Source organism: Perognathus longimembris, chromosome 14 (assembly GCF_023159225.1).
Source record: "Perognathus longimembris pacificus isolate PPM17 chromosome 14, ASM2315922v1, whole genome shotgun sequence".
Taxonomy (NCBI): domain Eukaryota; kingdom Metazoa; phylum Chordata; class Mammalia; order Rodentia; family Heteromyidae; genus Perognathus; species Perognathus longimembris.
The window spans coordinates 43,123,057-43,146,046 of record NC_063174.1 but is presented as its reverse complement, the minus strand read 5'-3'; the positions used below and the strand labels follow the sequence as shown (position 1 = coordinate 43,146,046).

The 22,990-nt window shown below is 53.4% G+C and overlaps 1 protein-coding gene across 1 annotated transcript; it reads right to left on the bottom strand.

Moving 5' to 3' along the window:
• Nucleotides 1–2,405: 2,405 nt before the first annotated feature.
• On the bottom strand, nucleotides 2,406–22,637 carry Vash1 (vasohibin 1). The gene is made up of 7 exons (XM_048362304.1): nucleotides 21,899–22,637; nucleotides 16,117–16,205; nucleotides 15,034–15,090; nucleotides 12,470–12,544; nucleotides 9,595–9,976; nucleotides 6,943–7,055; nucleotides 2,406–6,192 (listed from the first exon to the last, which is right to left on the bottom strand). Exons 1-7 carry the CDS (start codon nucleotides 22,202–22,204, stop codon nucleotides 6,120–6,122), a joined length of 1,095 nt encoding a protein of 364 aa, XP_048218261.1. The 5' UTR covers nucleotides 22,205–22,637; the 3' UTR covers nucleotides 2,406–6,119.
• Between the last annotated feature and the right edge of the window lie 353 nt (nucleotides 22,638–22,990).

Genomic DNA, 22,990 nt, shown 5'->3' with positions numbered 1-22,990 from the left:
TGGCTTTCTGTCTTACCCAAGCAGATTGCCAGCCTCCAGGTCCAGCCTCTGAATCAGTCTCTGGGACCTAAGTTATTTATACTGCACTCACTTCCATCCTCCGTCCTTGGTTGGGATCCCCTGATGTAGAAGGAAAACAAAGCCAGGGTTTAGGATGGCATTTCTCATCTTGGCCACATTGGTGACTAGGTAAGTTACTTAATCCCTTTGTGCTTCACCTTACACCCTTAGTGAAGTGGAAATTAAAGTCAGACTCCAGCTTCTGAGGAATTTTCAGATCTGCTGTTTGTGGAAGAAAGGGATGCTATGAATCTTAGAGTATTAATTATGGTAGGAGTCGGGAGTGAATAGTGGTCCCCATCCAACCTGGATGGATGGTTGAACCCATGGCCTGGGGAGAATTTGAAACCCTTTCCCTAATAGATAGGATCCCCTTGGTTGTCTCAGCAGCTGAAAATGCACACAGCACTTTGTTGCTTCTGTTTCACTGTCATACCAGTACAGCCAGATGCAGGGCAGGTGCTGTTCAGAGAGCACCCTTGCCTGAGAACACAAATCCCTGAGACATACGGAGAGTCTGCATTTCTTGCCAACCTCAGCTTTCTCAACACAGTGAGGGGAGACACAGGCATCTTGTAGGCAGATGCCCTACATGTAGCTCATGCCCTAGGAACTGTCGGCTACAATTAGATTGTTTTTGTTCACCTTTTCTTTCCAGTACCTGGCCTGGTGTAGATACTTAGTGGTTTGGGTGGGTTCTATAAGGCATGGTGCAGCTTCCCTTTTCCTAGGGTGGGAGAGACCACCTCCACTTTCCACTAGGGGGCACTGCCTGTGGTCCCTGGATTCCAACACTGGCTCTCCTAAGCAAATGTGCAAAATTAAACTTGTAAGCAAGGGTCAGCCAGAGGACAGCTCAGTAGGGTGACGATCTGGGGTCAAACGGGTCATGTGTTTCATAGGGAACTCTGCCTTTCTGTCCCATCCCCTACAACCTTAAGGCTTAGATCCTCATCAGGCAGCTGGGGAGAGAACAGACTCTACTTAAACTCTTAGGTCTTTCCCATGACTAAATCCTTTTGGGCAAGTGACTAGTTGTCAAACAGGCTGACTCAGAGCTAGCCTTCTAGTTGACCTGAGGTAGCCCCTTCTTAACCCTTGCTAGGTCTCAACATCAGGTGACTCACCGCCCCCCCCCCCCCCCCACCAGCCAGTGGCAAATATTCAGGGCTTACAAGGCAACCTGCATCTGGGCCAGTCTGCTTTGTTTTTGTTTTGACAACTGCATCACCTCTGGTCTCCATAATAGAAGGTTAAAAGCCAGGTGGCACAATTTTAACCACTTCAGGGCTCTGAATTTTGTTATGTGCCTAAACTAGGCCTAGGTTGAGTCTGGGAGGACCAGGCAACAGGGAATAAGGCAGCTCCCTCCCCCAGGAAGGTGGTCCTGAGCATGGCAGATCTGATCTTAGGTTCATATGCTAAGGAAGTTACCCAGCAGTGTGTGCCATAAGCCAATGGATTTGTGATGCATACTTTCCCCAGCCTGCCAGACCCACTGTATGAGCCTGTCTACACACACGTGTGCAAACAACATTCCTTGTGCAAGGCTATACAGTCCAAAGTATGTACATTGTGGTTACTTTTATGGAAAGGCTCTTGGGGGTATTGTTTTAGCTGAATGTAAGTAAATCTATGAAATGGTAGAGCCAAGCCAGCAACAGATTCTAGCAGATTGCCTATCCTCTCCCCAGCGCCATGTCCCCAACCCCAGTCACTTCCACACCACTGACATCAAGGAGGGCTTGCTATGCTAAATTAGACTTCCAGCTAGGATTCTGTGGGGATTGGCTGGAATAGTGAATAGGTAGCACCTTAGCTCCTCTCTTACAAGTTTGGGGTTTTGCTCTTATGCTAACTAAAAGAACAGAGGCATGGGGAGAGGGGTTTGAGGTACTTCCATCTGATTTCAACTCATTGGGTTTGTCTGGACAATGGAGAATGGTGGACCTAGAGGTGTTTCCTCATTCCTATGGCTTCCCAAAGTAAGCTCATCTCCCGGGAGATGTCCCCCTTCCTCCTGTTTCTGATGGATGGCAGGCTAGGGCAAGACAGCTGGGCTCAGGATACATCTAGGGCCCACTGTGTGAGGGAGAAGAGCCTCCTTTACAGCTGCCCTGAAGATCTCTCAGATTGGCGCTTACAAGACCTGAGTGGCTTTGGCAGGCTGAGCATGGGAACCAGAATCCAGATCTGTGGTGACTGCAGGCAGCTTTCCTGTTTCCTGGTTCTGGGTTCCCCTCACGTCCGCCTTAGGTACTTCCTGGAGCCAGTGAGGTGCTGCTGGTGGGGGCAGAAGGTAGACTCAGCCCCAGCTTGCAAGTGAAAGGAGACAGTTTCTCGTATGGGGATTTCTGCCCAGCCCACACAACTAGTGGTGGGGAGGCTTTTATTTGTTTCAGGGGAAAAGTGAGAACAGGAATGAGATGAGGTGTAAAAGTGAGAGGGAAGGGCAATACTGATATGAGGACAAGAAGGACAAAAGGGAAGACAACGCCGCAGTCAACAAGGCTTAGGGGAGGGGCAGTCCATCATCATGGGACCCAAGAGCCAAGTACACCCAAGTCGTCTCTGTTGGACTGGATAAAGGGAAGGTTGGGACCCCAGAGCACCAGGATGGGGTGAGGTCCTACCCATGGGCCTGTGGCTAGCACCGTGTAGCCTGCCTACCTGGAAATGCTGGTGGGAAGCCGTGGTACCTGTGGGGCGACTTCCCACACCCCACTCATGCCTTTCAGAGGACAACTCCCGCCCTTCACACCATTAACATACCAGCTTGGTCCTCAGAAACCAGGAATGCCATGTCAAGGACGGGTCTGTGGGGTGCCCCAGCTAAGCCAGAATACGTTCCAGGTAGGAAAACGAGGCACGCATGCCCACAGGCCTTTGGGCATTCAACCAGCCACAATTAGACCCAACTCCCCAAACCAGGAAGTCAAGTTCATGCTGGAAGGGATGGTAGTGTGGCTTGAAGTCATTGTTAGCTGCTGCTTCTCAGCATCCTGGCCCTAGGCTTCCCCATCTTGTGCAGGGCCAGCGGGCTGCTGCTTCTACCCTTGGCTGCTGCTTGCCCACATGACGACAGGATGTCTGGCATGACGAATGAGAGGGGGCATGAGGATGTGGTGAGGCCAGGGAGGGAGAGGACTGGCAGGTAGCTAGGCAGAGGGACAGGCTCTCTGATGCTAGTTCCTTACATTTGTGGCCTGGCACCCAGCACAAGGCTCTGGGTTCTGGGGAGACCCTGCAGTCACTTACCCCCCCCCCCCCGCCCTGGCCACCTCCACTGAGCAGCCTTCTCTCCCTCCCCCTGACCTCAGCTAGCATCTCCCTCACTCTGAAGGGTGGGCAGAGGAGCCGAGGACAAGCCTGCATTGGAATATGGGAGGAGGCTGGGGTCCTATCAACCAGGCCCCTCTGTCCCTCACAGGAAGTGAGATGCAGTGATAGCATGGATGGTGACTAAGGCCCCAAGTCCCCGCTTCTGCCTCCCCCAAGGCCTCCCAGCCAGGCCAGCCCCAGGGAGCACTGCCTATGTAAACAGCCCAGGGGAGAGGAGGGGATGCTACATAAGAGAAACAGTTGCAAATAAATTAAAAAGCACCACTATGGCTTGTGGCCAGCTCCACAGGCCCAGCCTTGGCCCAGGAGGGGCAAGCACTAGGGGATCACAGCTGGGGACCTACTCTCTCCTACAGTCAGCAAACGGGCTAGCCTCCATCCTGCCTTCTTACCCAAGGATTCAAAGGAAGGTGCCCTAGGGCTCCTCTGTCCACGGACTCCTCCTCCTAGCCCCTCACATCTCCTACTCAATACCCTGTTATTTCCAGAAGTGGCTGAGCCCCTTGGGCTTCGATAAGCAGCCACATCCAGGCCCTGTGTGCTTCAGCCTCCTGCTTCCCAGTAGGAACCGTTTCTCCATAGGTGGGAGTGGGAATGTGGGGACCCCACTCACGGAGGGCTACATGGGCATAGGGAGTCAGGATCACATGCCCCTTGTTGGTCAGGCTGGGGGTGGTGTGTGGGACAGGTTAGGCATCGCCCTAGGGCCTACTGAGCCCATGAACCAAGGAGGCAAGAAACTGACCAGCTGGCTTCTCAGGGTGCCTCTGGCTGGACCCGGCTGGGCCTGGCTCTGGGTCACAACCTGTTGCGCTGACAAGCCGTCAGCCCCGGAGCAGCCTGGGAGAGCAAATCTTCAGCAAGGGCATTCATTCCTGCTCCTCCAGCCACCACCTGGCTAGCCCAGCTGTACCATGACTACCACTCCACCCCTCTGGTGTCCAGCAACGAACTACATGGGGTCTCTGGCTTGTGTGCAAGTAAGATGAACACAGGAAGCTGCCCCCCTCCGGGGATCTCAGCTGCCTCACCCAGTCCTGGGAACCTCAAAACAGTCGCACTGCCAACTCAAAGCACTGGAGCAGGTGGGGGGATGGTCCTTCTCAGCACTATCTACTCCAATGTCACCGACCATTGAATTAGACTTCTCATACAAAACCTGGGCTCTGGCCTCAAAAAAAAAAAAAAAAAAAAAATCAGTCTGGCTCCGCCGGGTCAGGACTGTAGGCACAGCAGAAGAGTGGTAGCTCTCCTACTGGGATACAGTCCCCACGCAGCCCTGCAGTGTACCCCCTACTATTCCTGTAGGCATGTTGAGTTTACAAACTTGGTTCTTCTCTTATCCAGGCCTCTGATCCCCTCTACAACCTTACTGAGCTGCCCCTTACTGATCCATAGCCTCTCAGGAAACCAACCGACCAACCCTCCGTGGTCACTTCACCTAGCCCTTCCACAACCTGGATTCCAGTTCCCTGTGCAGTCGGGGAACCCGGCCCTCAGGACAGCCTGATCCTAAACTCTCCTTCCCACATCCCTTCTCACTTACACCCCCAGTTCTCAGACTCTGTCCTTCCTCTTTGGAGCCCAGAACCCGCCCCCCTCCTCTTGCCATCTCCTCTCCACATCATCTTAACCCTTCCACCACGTGCCTCAGTTGCAGGATGTGGATGATTCCTGCTGTATGGGCAGCTCTTAGGTAGATACAAGAGCCCCCAAGGACCTGCCACACGTGTTTAGAGCCATCATTGCCACCCACCCCTGGATGGGCTTTGAAAGCAGAAGAGGTGGGCCTGGGGCACAGGCATCCTGGGTTGTCTTGATTTCCTCAGTAAGGGCCGAGGTGGCAGGTGGCAGGGTGGGCAGCAGAGCCCATTTCAGACATTGCCAGAGGAATGATCCAGGCCTGAGTGTTTCCTGCTGTTACCTTGTGCCCAGCCATGGCATCAAGGTCTACTTGGTCTGCACAATCACATTGTCCATAGTGCAACTCCGGAAGCTCTGCAAAGCCCAGACCCTCTGCTCGGGGGCCCCTGGGGTGCTAGAGGCAGAAGCCTCTTCCCCTGTGGTTGCTCAAGTGGCTGTGGGCCAGGCTCATACAATACTGCCTGTGGTGCCATGGGCAGGGCAGGGCGCTCCAGGGCACTCCAGGCCCACAGGCTGGTTCTTGGGCAGATGTGGCCAGCAGCAAGCTTCCTGATTATGGGCCACCCAGACCTTTCTGAGGAAGGATCCTACCCTGCTTCCAGTTCCCTTGGTCAAGATGCTGCCAGGACAGGCCTTGCTGGGAGAAACAAACGCCTCCACCCTACCCCACCTTCCCCTACTGACTCGTGGGGGTGGGCGATTGCCCATGGATAGTTACAGAGGAGCAGGGGCCAGGACCAACACGCCTTTCCCACCCGACTCCATGGCTCTCAGGTCTCTAAGCATTGCCCTCCTCGAGCCATCAGCACATCCGTTTGTCCTTTTCCCCCAAATACCTTAAACATCAGTCTTAGAGCTAAAGATTCCACAGAAAATACTAACTGCTTCTTGGCCCAAAGTTAGGGGCTTGGCTCCACTGGGAAGGGAGCAGCCTGAGGACGGAGCTGCAGCGCACCCTGCCTGTAGCCTCTGGCTTTGCCCCATCGCCAGCCCCTGCCCTTGGTGAGGCAGGTTCTAACAGGTGGATCCTGGCCTCCAGGAGCAGGACAGGGTCTGCAGTGCTGGCATCCACCTCACACTCGGATCTGGTACCCATTGAGGTCTGGCATGGCTTTGGGCTCTGGAGGCTTCTTCTCACCCGAGGGCCTACAGGGAGGAAGAGGAGAACAGGAGGGGAGTGGGTGGTTAGCAGGGAAATGGCCCTCCTCATCTCCCCCTCCATTCTGCAGGGCGGCAGCAGAGGACAGGAAGCAGCGTGACACTCAGGCTGGCCATCCTGCTCTCTGCAGTGCGAGGCACGTTGTCTCTCGTATGCCTCTTGCCTTTCGTGTGAGGTTAGCTAACGGGGTGGGAAGGTGGGGATAACAGCTTCCAGTATACATCTTCCTGAGGGGACTCAGGTCAATGGTGGATATTCTGGTGCCAGACTCTGCTCGGTACTCCTTAATTCAGAGGTAGCCTCTGAGTGGCAATTGCATTTAAAGCCCAGTAATATACAGGGATGGGATCAGGGCACAAGGCTTGGTATTTTAATGGCTTTTTTTTTTGGTGCCAGACAAAAGCTGTGTTCGTGTCTTCAAAATCACCTACCCGGGGAAGCATGGAGCCACAGGTCATGTTGAACCTGAGCAGACTGAGGGAGAGTTTGGAACTTCAAGAGCCCATCCAGTCCCCGCTCCTACACAGTCCTCTACTTCTGTCTCAGACTTGCTGTTGGGATCCTGCCAGTCAACACAGGGTACCCAGGGGGCCAGTGGAGGGGGCTTCTGTGAGGAAATGGTACCAAGTTACTGTGAGGGATGTCAATGCAAAAGCATGTCCCTTTGGGAAGAGAGCAGAGGCAGAACACCTTTTGTGTCTTCCCCCTCCACCCCCGCCCCAAGTCCCTTCTTTTACCGTCTCTCACTGCGGCTGTTCCTGCGGTGCGGGCTGGACTGGGCCCGCTGTGGGGAGGAAACATCTTTCTTCCGGTCCTTGGTAGGAGAAGGAGGTCCTGTCCCTTTGCCAATCTAGGTAGAAGAAAGAAAGGAAAGTATACTCCAGGGCTGGCCCAGAGCCCCCCTGCCCTGCCCTGCCTTGCCCGGCCGTGCCCTGTGGAGAGCCATGAGTCCCTGGAGGCTGTCCTAGACAGGGCCCAGAGAGCCTCAGGGACCTCTGTCTGGTGGTGGGGGGTGGGGGTTCTTCCCCAACCTATCTCCAGGCACCAAAGCCACTAGGGAAGTGGCTCTTCATCAGGACTATCCCTTCCCCACTAGGTCTGAAAGTCATTCAGAAGTGGCAGAGTTGCAGGCAACAACAAATGCTGGAGGGGGTGCGGGGAAAGAGGAACCCTTCTCCATTGTTGGTGGGAGTGCAAATTAGTACAACCACTTTGGAGAACAGTATGGAGGTTCCTCCAAAAGCTCAACATAGACCTACCCTATGACCCAGCCATACCACTCCTAGGCATCTATCCTAAACATCAGGTCCCAAGATATCAAAAAGACATCTGCACTTCCATGTTTATCGCTGCACAATTCACAATAGCCAAAATATGGAAACAACCCAGATGCCCCTCCACAGATGAGTGGATCCAAAAATATGGTACCTATACACAATGGAATACTACATAGCGATTAGGAACGGTGAAATATTGGTATTCGCAGGGAAATGGTCAGAACTTGAACAAATAATGTTGAGCGAGACAAGCCTAGAACACAGAAAACAAACGGGCATGATCTCCTTGATATATAACTGTTAAGGTGGGGGGAGGGGGAGACAGTAGAGACCAGGTCTGTGAAACCAAAAACTTCTTGTCAAATGGTATTTCCCACAGGTTTGGGTCAGCGACCTTACATTATATAACTAAAACCAAACAATTACTCAACATATAAAGGTCAAAAATAGACCTCGCAGTGGATCACAATAACTCAAAAGCTATGTATGTACGTTCATATAAGACAAGGATAAGCAAATTCTATTGTTGACATTACATTTAAAGCCCTAGGCAAATTTCCTTTGGCGTAGGCTACTGTCTACGTTTTTGGTACACTGTGTATTGTATATATGTCTACCTGACCTAGGGAAGGGAAAGAAAAACAGGGTGTAAGATATCACAAGAAATGTACACACTGCTCTACTATGTAACTGTACCCCTTTTGCACAACACCTTGTCAAAAAATTTTTGTTTAATAAATAAATTATAAAAAAATAGAAGTGGCAGAGTTGTACCCCTGTCACAAATTGGAAAATGCTTTCAGGAAAAGGCCCGTGTACCCAGGCCAGCTCCACCGGTGCCTGACAAGGACCTGCCCCCTTGCTCAGCTCTGAGCCGTGGTCCTGTCACCTTCAAAATGGCAGTGGTTATCTTGAGCCGATCAGAAGTCAGACTAATAGCTCTGTCTCTGATTAAGGGAGGAAAAAAATGATGAGGAAAAAAATGCATCGTCTTTCATGCAGCATGGTCATCTTGCCTTGCGTGTTCAAAACACGGGCTGCAGGGTGGGTGGAGCTGGAGAGAGAACAACTCGAGAGTCCTTAGTGCGGAAGAGACCTGAGAATCGTAGCACTAGAGCGCTAACCACTGGCTCCAACCTGCCAACTTTGATATACTGCTATTCCCAGCATCAAGATACCAGCACTTGGGGGCCGCCTCCCTCGCAAAGAGGGGCGCCCATGAGTAGAGCATAACCCTTTTTCACACTTGGGGAGCACTGCCACATAAGCCCTAGAGGAAGGCTCCCTGAGCCCATAAGGATCCCTGTGACAAACCTGATGCCCCTCAGGGGGGTATAGGTCCGGCCCCATCTGCCTCTCACTGCCTATGGCAAAGCTCTATAAGCTCCCTAACCTAAACACAGCTGCCACCAGTCCCCCCTTGCTGGCTTGTGGAAGCTTTCAGGAGAAGTAAGGGGACGCGAGCCAGCCCAAGCTGGTTGTAGAGGTGCCTAGAGGGAAAGGCCATTGTGTAGCAGCTCAGAGAAACAAGGAGAGCCTGAACACATGGGAGCTGCCCTGGCGGGCCCCTACCACCTGTCCAGGGACACCCAGGGAGAGCCCCAAATTCTGTCTTCTGGAGGGTTCTATGGGCTGACACCTCAGCACCTTAGCTCAATTGCTGTAGGTACAACAGACTCCGCACCTCCACTACCGCCCTCGCTGTCCTCCACGGTCTGACTTTCCTCTTTCTTCTGACCTCTTCCCGACCGTTGACTGCAGGCAGTGGGCTGGGGGCTGACGTCAGGAGGCCCAGGAGGCCTGGCGGAAGTTGCTCGCCACCCTGCCTGCCATTCTCCCAGATAAGTCAAGGTATCAGACCAACCCACCCTGACTCCAACGACTCCTGGCCTGAAGCACCACAAGAGGCCCCTGCCTTGTCTTCAAGCCTGAGACCTGCCGCTGTGCAAAACCAGCTCACCTGCTGCTTCCTCTGCTCCCAGCTGTGTCCATGATCTGTCTCCCCCAGGACCATCACAGGGAGAGACCTTTGCTTGGAGCCCCACCCTGGGTGTAAGCAGACACCACGAAGCCCCCACTTTCCTCCATCCCCACATCCAGGTGGAGCCTGACCTTGAGCCGCATATCTCGCGCATGGCGCTCCAGCTCCTTGCGGAAGTCCTCGCGGCCCAGCCTTTCCACGTCCAGCACGGAGTGCTTCCATTCGATCTGCTCCACGCTGTGCGGGTCGTGGGACACGCACTGGCCCAGCTTCACCTTCTTCAGCACGTGCCAGCAGCGGCCATAGGCGGCCTCGTAATCCAGCACGAGCTCGCTGAGCGTGCGGAAGGCGGGCGGCTTGTACATCAGGTCCTCGCGGCGGCTCATGCCCAGGGCCCCGTAGCGGCCCCCGAAGTTCACTCCCAGCACGATGTGGCGGAAGTAGTTCCCTGAGAAGTAGGTCTTGAAGCTGATGGGGAAGCGTTCCAGGGTGGGCATGCTGTTGGTGAGGTAACTGGCCAGTCACCCAAGCTAAGGAAAGGGCCAGGAGAGGCGCCTGACCAGGACTGGGACAGGGACAGCTCCATTCATGGGATACTCGGGAGCCCTAGGGGCCTCTAGACCACCAGCATCGAAACGCAGGAACCACAGCTTGCTTGTCCCCAAATTCCTGTCCTCTACCACCCAACCTGGTACATACTTGATACCCACTTGATGAAGTGAGTCCTGTAGGAACAGGTTTCACTGTCATGAGTGGCCACACATGTGGCAGGAGCAGGAACAAGAGAGGCCTACCACACCACACCCCTCCCTTTACCCTTCTCCCTTCTCCTCTACCCACTCCCGTCAGCCATTCCCTTTTCAGCTGCTCAGTCTCCCGGACACCGCCCCCCCCCCCCCCAATCATTGTTCCTCTTTCACTCATGGAGTTCCTGACTGATGCAGACAGTTCTGTTCTGCCTCCCCTCCTCTCGCCTCCCCTCTCCGCTCCACTGCTCTTAAATAGAATCAAGAGCCTCGCCACAGCTGAGAGGCCCGCCATGATCAGCTCCACGCCCAGTCCGGCCTGTCACACCACTCCTCCTCCCACTCCTCTCCCGGTCCAGCCCCGCGGGCCCGCCCCTGAGGGCTCCTCTTCTGCCCAGGCCACAGGCTTGGCTGGCATCCCTCTTCCTTTTCTAAAGCAAGTCTGTAGCACTCCTTACAGCACGATCTGGATTTCCCTCCTTTCTTGGTTTCCTTGCTTCTCCTGGTTCCCCCACTAGAATGTAAGCTTCTCACAGGCAGGGAAGGGAACTTGGCTGTCATGTCCGCTATTTCTCCAGGGCCCAGCACAGAGCCAGCACGTCACAGTGACTCAGTAGACTTCTTGAATACGTGGGTCTGAGATCATGGGTACAAATGGGGAGCAGCCACTATTTACAGACATTGTGCCTCCCATGCATGACTAACTCAGGGGCCCAGTGACTCTCCTACAGATACTACCATTATGCCCCCCCCCCGCACCTCCTTTAGAAGAGGAAGGACTCTGAGGCTCAGAGATGTTGAGGGGCTCAGTCAGTGGTCACACAGCAAGTGAGAGAGGCAGGATTCCAGTCCAGCTCAGTCAGAGCCCAAAGTCAGTGCTCTGAGGCATATTACCTACCGCCAAGAGCCAAGCTGAAGAATGTTGGAAGAGGTGACACTGATCAAGTTGCATTGGACACGTAAGTGGACATGTTCAATCAAAACTCTTCTCTACAACTATCTGAAGATAAACACACACACACACACACACACACACACACACACACACACACACACACACACCCAAGCTGACTTACCGGTGCTCACTGAGCCTGGGTTCTTGGCACGAAAGAAATACACAGCAGCCCCCTGCAGGGGCTCACAATGTTTTGGGACAATGATGACACTCGAGAGGGTCCCTCCACCCAGAGAGGGAACTGCTCCTGTTTTCTTTGTGCCCCAAAACTAGCAGGTAACCCCAAAATGGTCTTGAAACTTTGGTCTTGCCTAGAGTAGGTTGTGCCTGTGTGCACAATGAATGTGTGGATAGATTAAACTAACAAAAAGTTCTATATAAATGGGGCAACACTGGCAGGGCTCTTGAAAATGGTTCTGCCCAGTTACAAATGACTGCCATGATGCAGGACCTCTGCAAAAGTCTCTGTGCAAACCTAAGGTAAGTACAAGTGGGCAAGTGACCCCTTAGATCACAGCCCCTCTGGAAAGCAGGCTCTTTGCTTCCCAGTGCAGGTCCTAGGGGGTGCAGATCACTTGTTCTATTAGGCTCCTCCTCTTCCCCACCCCCTAGCCTGCGTTCCTCTGAGTTCTAAGATGGCTGCCTGCTCCTGGGTGACTGACATGTTCAAAGGCTGGAGCAGGGAACATGGTGGTTATGATGGGGAAGGGGGATAAATGCTACTGGCCTTGATCTGGGAAGCTGAGTAAGGGGCCCACAGGAATTCATGACATTGCTCTGCTTGTATAAGCTTCAATGTTTTATAAAAAGCAAGCAGACAAACAAAAAAAAAAACCCATTAGGGGCTCTGTGGAGGGCAGCCCCTCCTGGGAGCTTGTCTGTCCCCATGGTGACCAAAGCTGCTGACTCAGCAACGGGCCTACTTCTGTCCTTGGGGCACTGGCTGGGAAACCCTGTGCACATCTTTGCTTCCAAGATTCTACATAAACATGCATGTCCTAGATGTGCCAACACTGGGCCTCTGGGCTGCTTTTCTCTCTCAGACTGTCTGGCCCAAAATGGCCCAGGAAGCCTGGGAAGGTAGCAGGCGAGGCCTGGGTCCTGAGCCCATCAGGCCATTCCATCTTAGGGTAATTTCCCCATCCTTTCAGAGGCTTCTTCACCCAGGAGAGGTTCCTCAACTTAGAGGCTCCTTCACCAAAGGGCCAGATGTAGGACTACCTGGGGAGAGCCCTGGTCCTCCCTCACACCCCACCTCTTCCCTCTTCCAGAGCAGGAAGCTATCCCATGCCACAGGAAGGATACATTCCCAGGATCACGGCTTCCAGACATTTGATTGGCAGAGCCTCTTTGGTCATTTCCTTGGCCAGGTCCATCAGCCTATGAGAAGGGAGGCAGAGCTCTAAGAAAAACACCTTTAGCCCCTTCTGGTGGGGAAGAGGGAAACGAACAGAGTCTCATCTCTAAGCTGCCCTCAGTCTAGGCTCAGTCCTCCTCTCCTCTAGCCCAAGTCTGGAGCATGAGAAGGTGGGAGAGACAGCCGGGGACCATCAGGAAGGAGATCTACTTCCCATTCCCTTCCCTCCTTTCACTTCCTCTTCCCACACAGGCTACAGCTCAAAGACCTCCAGGGGAGGGATGCATGAATGGAGGCTGGGCCTTGAGCACCACTGTGCCTCAGGGGCCTTACAAGGCAGTGGAGTTGGAGGTGGAGGTGTTGGCATTGATCTTGTCCCCTCTAGAGTACAGTGTACACTCCTCACTCAGCTGCACTTCGGGATGAACTTGCTGACTGATGGCAAGTGTTCCCCTTTCAGAGCTGGCCGCCGCTGCTCCTGAACTTGGAATTCAGGCCATTTCCAGACAGCCAGTCCTCCAGGGCTGGCTCCTCCTTCCTCCCTGAATGCTGCCCTCAGCCCTGGGGCTGGGCCCAGGAGGCTGCCTGGACTCCAGCATCTCCTGCCAAATCCCGAGGGACCCTGGCATTCAGCAGCTGCAAAACCAGAGCACAGCTTGGCAGGAAGACGGGGTTCTACCCAGGGGCTCTGAAAGGGGGCAATGAGGTAACCATTTAAAGCATCTTTCTTGAAAAAGCAAACACAGAGTACACATGGAGAGACATGGACAATTCACTTGGGGGTCTGGTCTGGAGCTTGAACCCAGGGCCTGGGTGCTATCCCTGAGCTGCTGTTGCTTCTTCTTTTTTGTTTTGTTTATGGTCAGCACTCTACCACTTGAGCACAGCTCTACTTCTGGCTTTTTGGCGGGGGGGGGGGGGGCATAGTTTGTTGGAGATAAGAATCTCACGGACTTTCCTGCCAAGGCTGGGTTCGAACTGTGATCTCAGATCCTCAGCCTCTGTAAGGGCTAACCAGAGAACCTGAATGACTAAATATGTTTTAGTGATAGAATTATAACAGCTTCTAAAGTCTGGTGTTGACTCCATGCTAGAGGGCTGCATCCCCACCCGTGAGACGTTTCTTATAGTTTGACATTTAAAAATATAGGTAGCCCTTCTTCCCCTCTGTACCTAGGTAGCAACCATAGTAATGGACAGTAAAAAATAATCATAGTCATAGACTATAGAAATAACCATAATAGTAGTAGTAATGCCATGGTAACTGTTGGGTTGGTTTACTTATGATTGAGTATTGGATTGTTTTAGCCCACTCAAGCTTGCTTAGTGGTAATGGGAAAACATGGTAGCAATTGTTAAAATAAGGTTGGTACTAGGTCAGTCTGACCACAAAATTCTGTTTCTGTAAACGGCTTGCTTAACCCATTTGTGACTTGCTCTACCCCTGCATCAGTGCTATGTGACCACCTGCTGTCAGTTCCTGATATCAAGGCCAGTTCCTGATATCAAAGCCAAAATAGATAACTGAAAGGGTAGATAGCCAATAGAAATAGGACAAGACTTGCTTGCTAAATGCCATCCAACCAAGTGTCTGCCAAGTTGGAAATACCCTGCCTCTTTTGTAATCACAATAAAAACCCTGCCTATCTGAGGGTCAGGGCTCTCAGTGCAGATCTGCTGCGTTGGTGACGGATGAGAGTCCAGGCTTGAACTTGCAATAAAGACTTTTGTGCTTTTGCATCAGAATCAGCTCGTTGGTGGTCTTTGGGGACCCGAAATCTAGGCATAACACCTCTTGAGTAGCTGGGGCTACAAGGATAAGCCACCAGCACCCAGCTCACTTCTGGTTTTTAAGTGGTTAACTGAGATAAGAGTCTCCTGGTCTTTCTTGCCCAGGGCTGGCTTTGAACCATGATCCTTAGATCTTAACCTCTTGAGTAGCTAGGGTTCTTGGTGTGAGCTGCTGGCACCTGGCTCACATGAACTTTTTTTTTTTTTGGCCAGTCCTGGGCCTTGGACTCAGGGCCTGAGCACTGTCCCTGGCTTCTGTTTTTGCTCAAGGCTAGCCCTCTGCCACTTGAGCCACAGCACCACTTCTGGCCGTTTCCTATATATGTGGTGCTAGGGAATTGAATCCAGGGCTTCATGTATACGAGGCAGGCACTCTTGTCACTAGGCCATATTCCCAGCCCTCACATGAACTTTTAACACCCAGGAGTTTTAAGGCTGCCGTTTCTCTGGGCAGAGTCCCTAGACTCAGCCTCTGGCTTTCCCTCCTTTTTTCCTGGTAGTTCCACTGTCCATCTGTGATAGGTTTTTCTTCTTTATGACATCCTTAGGGACCCAGGGTGATACCCACCCCATGGACTTCCTTTGTGAGAGTCCCCATATGCTCTCTAAGATGCTACTTAACAGCAAACTAGAGCAGACTCCCCACCCCCAGCCCCTTCTCCCGTTCAACTCAGCCTGGGGTTACTATGAGCAGGGTTGGGAGATAGGTTTCCATACTTACCCTGTCAGAGGTCTGCTCTTCTTAATTTCAAAGAACTGTGTCCCTGTGTGATTGTACCTGTGGGTACCAGTTAAGGGCTTTCTGGTTTGGTCTGAAAGAGGGTGTCCCTTCTCTCCTACTCCTCACCCCCCTCCCCAGCCTTTCCCTAGACCCTGGAGCCCAGCAGCCTCTGAATACAGGCTGGAAAAGGATCCCATAGTGTCTGCCTCAGAGGGCCTTGGGTGACACTCAGGGCTTGGCTCTCCAGGAGGGGAAAGGAGGGCCCGGCACGGAGCTTCTCCTTCTCCCTCTAGTTCCCTTTCCTTCTTCCTCTTATCTTTGCCCCTTGGTTTTTTTCCTGGCCTCCCTTCCGGGGACAGAATACTGAGCCAGGCTTTTCCCCAATGGCTAAGAAGCAATGGGAGCAAAGAGAAGACCAGGAGTTGAGTTACAGCCCGCCATTTCCCCTCGTGGCATTTTCAGTCACCTGCCTGGCCTTTCCCCACAGGGTACCCACACCCAGTTCTCATCCCTTGAACTCCTGCAGGACAGGAAGGAGCGGGGCCAGGAAATAGCTCTGGGGTGAGGTTCAGGCTGGAGGCCCCTGCGAGAGGACTCAGGAGAATGGGGACTGGGGGGCCCAGCTCTTTGTAGATTGGCAGCCGCCCTCTTGTGAGGGAAGAAAGAGGCAGGTGTCAGGAGAAAATTCCAAGAAGTGGCCTCCCAGAGCATATGGTCCTTTTTCTCCTTTACCTTTAAAGCCAGATTTTCAATAGTCCTAGGGCTGAGGCCATCTCCTCCCTAGCTAGTTGCTCAGAGTCATTTCCCTCTCTTAGCCCCCCCCCCCACAGAGAAAGAGAGAGAGAGAGAGAGAGAGAGAGAGAGAGAGAGAGAGAGCAAGAAGGTCCAGCATTCATCAGACATAAACAATTCCTCTCAGCTTCAGGAAACACAGAGCCACAGAGATAGCTGGTAATGGAGTCTCAGGAGTTGGGGAGGGAGGTGGCTCTGCTGAGCTCTTTCCAGCCTTGTCTGAAACGAGCCCCCCCTTAGGCTTTGGGGCCTTCCAGCCAATGGTGGCCACAGCTGTGGACCAGAGGATACTGCAGCTCCCTGATGTAGCGCTGCACGGCTTCCAGGCGCTCAGGGACAGGCGTCGTTGGCTGGAAAGTAGGCACACTCGGTATGGGAATCTGGGGACAAAGAAAGACCTCTAGTCACAGGATGTGGGGCATATCTTTCTTTTCTTTTTTGTTTTTCTTTAAAAATTACCTTTAAATACCTGTACAAAGGGATTTTTAAGTCAACCTGTCCATTTATAAGTACAATCTTGGTCAGTGTCCCCCATTTCCATCATTGCCCCCTTCCGTTTATCCCACCTCCACCTTTAAGTTTCCTAGTTCCATTTTCACATTTAGTATTATGACCATATGAGCCCAACCTTCCTCTCTCTTCCATTCGTTCATTCGCTCCCTCCTAGTATTCCATTTTGATAAACTGTGGGTGAATTGTTCAGATGGGCTACACCATGGAACCCTGCTTCTTCCTACACCATACCTTGGTCTGTTTGCTTGTGTCCATATGCCTATGGGCCAGGTCACTTTGCAGGAGGTCTCACCGAGGCACAAAGGCCTCAGGCCTCTTCAACACCTCCTTTTCTCACCAGCACCACACCCCAAGTAGTACAGACAACTAACTGGGCAACAAGGCCATCCTCCCCACTGGAAGGGGCTTCCCAGCACCAAGCCCAGAAAGGGAAGGCCGAGGATGAGTCAGTAGGGGCTGTGGCCAATGGGCTGCTGGGAGTCAGATGGGAAGAGGCAGATGCTCGGTGGTGCCCTAGATATCAGGCAATGTCCAGGAGAGAAGAGAGGCCCATGGAGTTGAGAGGTAGATGCGCCGGTGAGGGGCCTCTGGGGTTCCAGAACTGACTTCCTGTACAGCAGAACAAGGCCCACAGGGCCAAGGCTCATCCCTCTGGGCTCTTCCTGTCTCCAGCATAGCCAGCTGTGAGCTGGCCTCAGACTCTTCACAAGGAAGACAGACCTCACAGGCCACCCCCGGCTGGCCAAGGCCACACAGTTCTCCTATATTTGCAGGTGAAGGAAGAAGAAAAGCTTAAAGGGGTATCAGAAGCCCCTGTGCAGACTCAGAGTGGGGTTGTGTGGGGGAGGCTATGCGCCCCTTCCCTCTTTTGCCTTGCCAGTGCTGGAGAGGCCGAGCCTACGGGGCACAACCTTAGAAATGGTGGCTGCCAAGGGCCCAGACAGGAAGGGAAGTGACAGATGAGCCATCAGCACACACTCAGGCCGGGGGTGCTGCAGATGGGGTGGGGGTAGGGGCGGGCGCAGGAACAGTGTCTAGCGGATACTCTTGCTGGGTGGAAATGTAGAGGGGAAGTGCCCTGGCTCGAGTCACAGCTGGATGTAAATGTCCCTCCCTTTGCTTTCCTGCCACGTTGGACAGTCCTCTCCTTCCTGTTTGCACTGTCTCCCGCAGCCGACCTCTCCGCCTGGGGAAGCTATTTCCCCTTTCACATGGCTCCCCTCCTCCAACTGCTGCCAGATATTACAGTCACCTGAGGAAAATAGGCTTCTTCCTCCCACCCACCCTGTGCTAACTGGACTCCAGAACTCTTCAAAGGCCTGGCTGGCCTCCCCTGTGTGGAGGATTTTTGATCGGCCGGGTGGGGAAGATACTACAGGCGTCACTAAGCTGTTTCCTATCAACAGCATGGCACATGCACCTGGCCACCTGACTGCAGGCGGCATTCTCTGCACGGCAGGGCCATCTCCACTTGCTTGTTAGGTGGGGCCCCAGCCAGCTGGAGGAATGCGAGGCACCCTCCCATGGAAAGTTCCAAATTGGGGAGGGAGTCTGAGTGCAAGAGTCATTCACCCAAACTCGGGAGAGCCAGGCTTGGGCTAGGGCCAGACAGGAGCCATGGATGTATAATGGGCACATGCCATCCAGAGCAAGGGCCCAGGAAGCAGTGGCTCTGTGAGAAGGTGAGTCAAGATCCAGCTGGGATTCCCAAGGAAGACCTCAAAGGCCACCATCACCGACTATGCTAAGCTGGAAGGAGCTGTCCAGCAAGCTCCTTGAGTCATGTCACCCCTGCAAACTACACTCCACCTACCCCCAAATGTTCACTGCAAACATAGGTTTGCAGCTGGGTGCCGGTGGCTCACACCTGTAATCCTAGCTACTCAGGACGTTGAGATCTGAGGATCACAGTTTGAAGCCAGCACGAGCAGAAAAGTCTGTGACACTCTTATCTCCAATAAGTCACTCAGAAAAAGCCAGAAGTGGCACTGTGGCTCAGGTGGTAGAGTGCTAGCCTTGAGCCCAAAGAGGCTCAGGGACAGTGCCCAGGCCCTGAGTTCAAGCCCCAGGACTGGCAAACAAAACAAAACCCATGGATTGGCTCACTGGCAGTGTGTGTCTAGATGACCAAGCCAGTTTGTGCCTGGTTGTCAGGATTGTCCCATAAGCCCTGTATTCCTACCACTGAAATGAGGGGGAAACTTCCTTGACTTTTATTTTTGGGACCAAGTACTGGGGCTTGAACTCCTGGCCTTGAGCATCGCTTGCTTTTGTTTGTTCTGCGCAAGGCTCATACTCTACCACTGGAGCCACACCTTTACTTTCAGCTTTTTGTTGGCAAATTGGAGATAAGAATCTCTCAAGATTTATCTGCCCAGGCTGGCTTCCCACTCTGATCCTCAGATCTCAGCCTACCGAATAGCTAGGATTACAGGCATGAGCCACCAGCACCTCACCTTTCCTTGCCTTTGAGGGATGGAGTTAAGTGGGTACATTTAGGGGTACTCAGGGACAGTTCCACTTCAACTGCCAAGGGCAAGAGTCTCTTGTCCCTTGCTCCAGGATTCGACAGCAGTGAGGCCTAGAACCTCTGGCTTGGAGGAGCTTCCCTTGCCAGCCCAATAAGGAGGCCTGGGGAAAGCAAAGCATCTGCACCTGGATGTGTGGGCAGGAAGCAGGAGGGCCCAGATGGGCAGGTTCAAGCACTGGCCATTATGGAATCCCAGCTCTGACTTCATGATACTCCTGAACTTCTCCAAGCCTGAGATGCCCACTTTCTAAAATGGGCACTGTAGCAGAATGACATTGAGATGCTGCGTGAAGACTCCCAGAACAGGGCCTGGCACAGAATACTCAATTTCTGTCAACCATCTGGTGTGTACCAAAGAGAGGACCCAGACAATGTGACCCTTTCAGAGACATCCCAGTTCCCATTCTGCAGGTATCAGTCACCAGACCCACAGTCAGACCTTTAGCTACTGAGTTTGGATAAATGGCTGTGTAGAGGTGATGGCGGCTTGCAACACAGAGAGACTAGTATCCAGGAGAGCATAAAGGGCTGCAGGCATTGAGGTCCTTCTAGTGACGAGTCATTTGCCAGATCACTGTCATCCTTACAGAGGCTCTTTCCCCAAGTATTTATGCCCACTGCGGCATGCCCACTCCTTTTCATTACTAGGCACCTATTAGATGCTCACCTAATGAGACATCACATATTTACATGACCACTTCCTGTCAACCTCCACTGCAGCTGGCGTTGCCATTGTGCCCAATTGCTAGCTAGGGAGAGCAAGAGGTAAGGAGATTGATTGCATACCTTCCACACAGAAGTTATGAAAGAGCAAAGATTTGAACACAGTGGCTCTTACTCTAGAGCGCTCTCCTTTAGCCACACAACCCTGAAGCTTCAGGATTCAGCTGACTGCAGAAACCTGGCAGGTCACAAACCAGGAAGGAAAGCTGGGAAGGTGGGGAGTGAAGGTGGGGGTGGCTTGTGGCAAAATAGGGGAAAGAGAATCTCTCTCCAGCCCCAGCTGCCAGCAGCCATGTAGGATGGCAGATTCTCCATTCCAATCTCATTTTCTGTAAAGATGCCAGAACCCTGAATCCTTATGTGCGAAATCTTCCAATTTTAACTTCTGGCTCATGCAGTCTTTAAAGACATTGTGCAGTCCCAACAAAGCCCTTTGGGGGCTCACCCGAGCACAGCCACTGCAGGTGCCTCTGTGCCAGCCCCACCTGCGTGGTCATTCAGGGTGGAGTGTCTCTGCAGCTGGCGGACCGACACCCAGCCACAGCTGCCCTTCTTGAAAGCCTCCTAGGGTTCCTCACACCTCTCAGACTGGAACTTGATCCACTCCTTTCTGCTCTGCACCATGGAAGGAAAGCACCTGCTTTCCTTCCCAAAGACTTGAAGAGGAGCTATTTCAAAATATCCCGAACTTCTTATGAATTTCCCTCTACCTGAGCAGAGTGCTCTCCACCCCCTCCCACAGTAGCTTCACTCCTTCCTTCATGTCTTTACGGAAACTGAGGACTGAAGGTGATATGCGAGACCCATCCTCGTGAGCACAGATTTTTCAGTCCCCAGGAGCAATGAGTTTTAGGAAGCCATCCAGACATAAGCAAGATGGCTGGAGAGCTGTCTGCTCAGCCAACCTGCCCATATGGGACACGTGTGTGTGGCTTTCGTTTCATTGGCACAAATTTTGAGTGCCACCCAGTCTCCTCTCCTTATGAAGGGAGGGAGAGAAGGTAATCGAATGCTTATAACCAGTATGGGGGGGGGGGGAAGGGAGGCTGTAAAGTTTGTCAAGTACCTTAACACATGATTTTTCATTCCATCTTCCTCACAGCCAACCCCATTTTACAGATGAGAGTACTGTGATTAAAATAAGCTTGTCTAAGGCCACAAAGACAGGCAGGGGAGCTAAGCTAATGCACATATCTTTTGTGACAATACTTTCTCTTCCAGTTTATCCCAAGTGGGGATGTGGGGGGAAAGAATCAGAGCTGGATGGCCAAATTTATGCTTTAGAGTATTCAGTACCATGATCATTTTAAGAATAACCTGTACGGCCATATACGAACTAAATAAATTATGAATCTAGGGGACAATAATCTGCAGTCATTTAACATCAACCTACATCCCCCCCTGTGGAAACATTAGGAATCAGCTTAACTTTTAACCTCCAATTCCCGTCCTCCCACCCGGAGACATTTTCTGATGACTTTACCAATAACCTGGTGAAAACCAAAGAGGCCATTTGTCCCCCTCTGTGTTACACTAACACCATTGTCCCTGCCCCTCACTTCCCATCAGAGCATCCTCTGCCATGTGGCAGTGTATGGCCCACACAGCCTCCAATGCACAATACACCTTTTGTGCCAGGAGACCTTGGAGAGACAAAGATGAGTGAGACACAGCCTCTGTCTTCCTTGATGACATGGGCACAACTGAGGATTGCTGCTGTGCCACTGGGGAAAGGCTCCAACCAAGGCAGGAAAGCCTCCAACGCTTCTCCAGAGGACTCCTAATTCCCCCAAACCTAGTGTCCAACAGAGCTGGGAACCTGAAGGCCAAAGGCCCAACATGGAGCCCCAGCCCTACCACTTATACCTGTGGCTGCTTGACTTCCTACTCGGAGCTTCTGCATCGGTAAAACAGGGGCCCGAACTCCATGTTGTTCAGAAGACTCGGGAGAGTTCAGAGAGGTCATGCAAGAGAACAATTTTTCACCCCTGTCTCCACAGTCATTCCTGATCTGTCTGCTCACCGTTCTCTGTCTTAGCAAGTGTCACCAACCAAACAGGTGTTCAAGCCACATCTGCTTGCTACTTCACCTGTGGTCCTACCCATAAAAATCACCCGGCCCCAGAAGGGGTGAACCTCCTGGAGGCCTCATAAAACGATCCCAGCAGCAGTGGACAGTAAGTTCTGGAATAGGAATGCGCTGGCAATTCCCGACCCCATGCGTGGGAGGAAGTGTGTGGCTTGCCCTTTTAGCCCTGGGGTCACCAACACCTGGGCGCATCTCCTTCCTGGCCCACCCCGCCTCACCTTGGGCAGGTCCGTGGCTCCGCGGATCCTCTGCGCCACCTTCTCCCCGTCAGGGTGGATCTTGGCCACGTGCTTCCACATCCTCTCCCAGGTGGCCTCATCCACCGGCAGACCACCTCTGTTGATGAAGAAAGGGACCCCACCATCTCGCAGGTCCTCTTCCCCTTCCTCCTCCGGATCATCGTCTCTCTGGGCTGAGGCCCCTTCACTGGTCTCCAAACGCCGGATCCCGGAGTGGGCGGCGGCGGCGGCAGCAATGGGGACCGCACTGCTGCCAGTCCCGATCACCTTCCTCCCCACGGGCATCCCTAAATCCTCGCTGGGGGTGGGAGGATGTGCCAGGAAAATGGGCGGGAAAGATAGGTGGCTCACGGGAGGCCTCCCACACACCCGCTGCAGGGAAAACACGTGGCCAAACAGTGCGCCGCGCCTTTAAGAAACCAGGGCGTGGCTCCTGGTACAATAAAATACTACAAGGTAAGAAAGAAAGAAAAAGAAAAAAAAAATCAGCGCGTCGGCCTGAAGTCAGAGCTGGGGTCCGGGGGAGCCCGGGGGGTCCGGGGTCAGCCCGAGAGGCCTTGTTTTGTTGGGAAACGGCGAGCAAGAGAGCACGCCCCAACTTGGCAGCCTTCACAAAGCACCCCCATTTGGCAGCGAGAACAATGACAGGCAGCAATCTAGGATGGCAGACAGGAGAAAAGTCGGGGGGAATCTGAGACCAGACAGCTCAGGCCCGCGACCGTGGCAGGCTCCGAGGGCCAAGGCACCGGCGTCCACGCTGACGGGGCGTCCTGAGTCCCACGGCGGGGGTGGGGTGGGGGGCGCAAAGCCCCGGCGCGCTCACCCGAGGGCCGGGGGACGGCGGGGCGCAGCGGGCTCCCCCACGGCGGGAGGACGGCGCCCGGGGGAGGGGGGCGATTCCTGCAGCCGGACGCGACGCGTCGAGATGCCGAGACTCGGGGTGCAGCTGGCGCGGCCCGGGGAGGGGGCGCGCGCGGGCTCGCACATTCCCCCGCCCGCGGCGGGCTCCCCGCACAAAGTGGGCTTTGTCTGGCGTCCCCCCCCTCCCCACCTCTCCCCCGGTTCCTCTCG

What these genes read in the sequence shown, in the direction of transcription:
- Vash1 (XM_048362304.1), bottom strand. Translation starts at nt 22,204, where the DNA reads ATGCCCGTGGGGAGGAAGGTGATCGGGACTGGCAGCAGTGCGGTCCCC. An exon ending in GAGCCACGGACCTGCCCAAG is followed by an intron (nt 16,206 to 21,898) that starts GTGAGGCGGGGT and finishes CTTTGTCCCCAG; the next exon opens with ATTCCCATACCGAGTGTGCC. An exon ending in AACAGCCGCAGTGAGAGACG is followed by an intron (nt 6,193 to 6,942) that starts GTAAAAGAAGGG and finishes TCCTCCCTGTAG; the next exon opens with GCCCTCGGGTGAGAAGAAGC.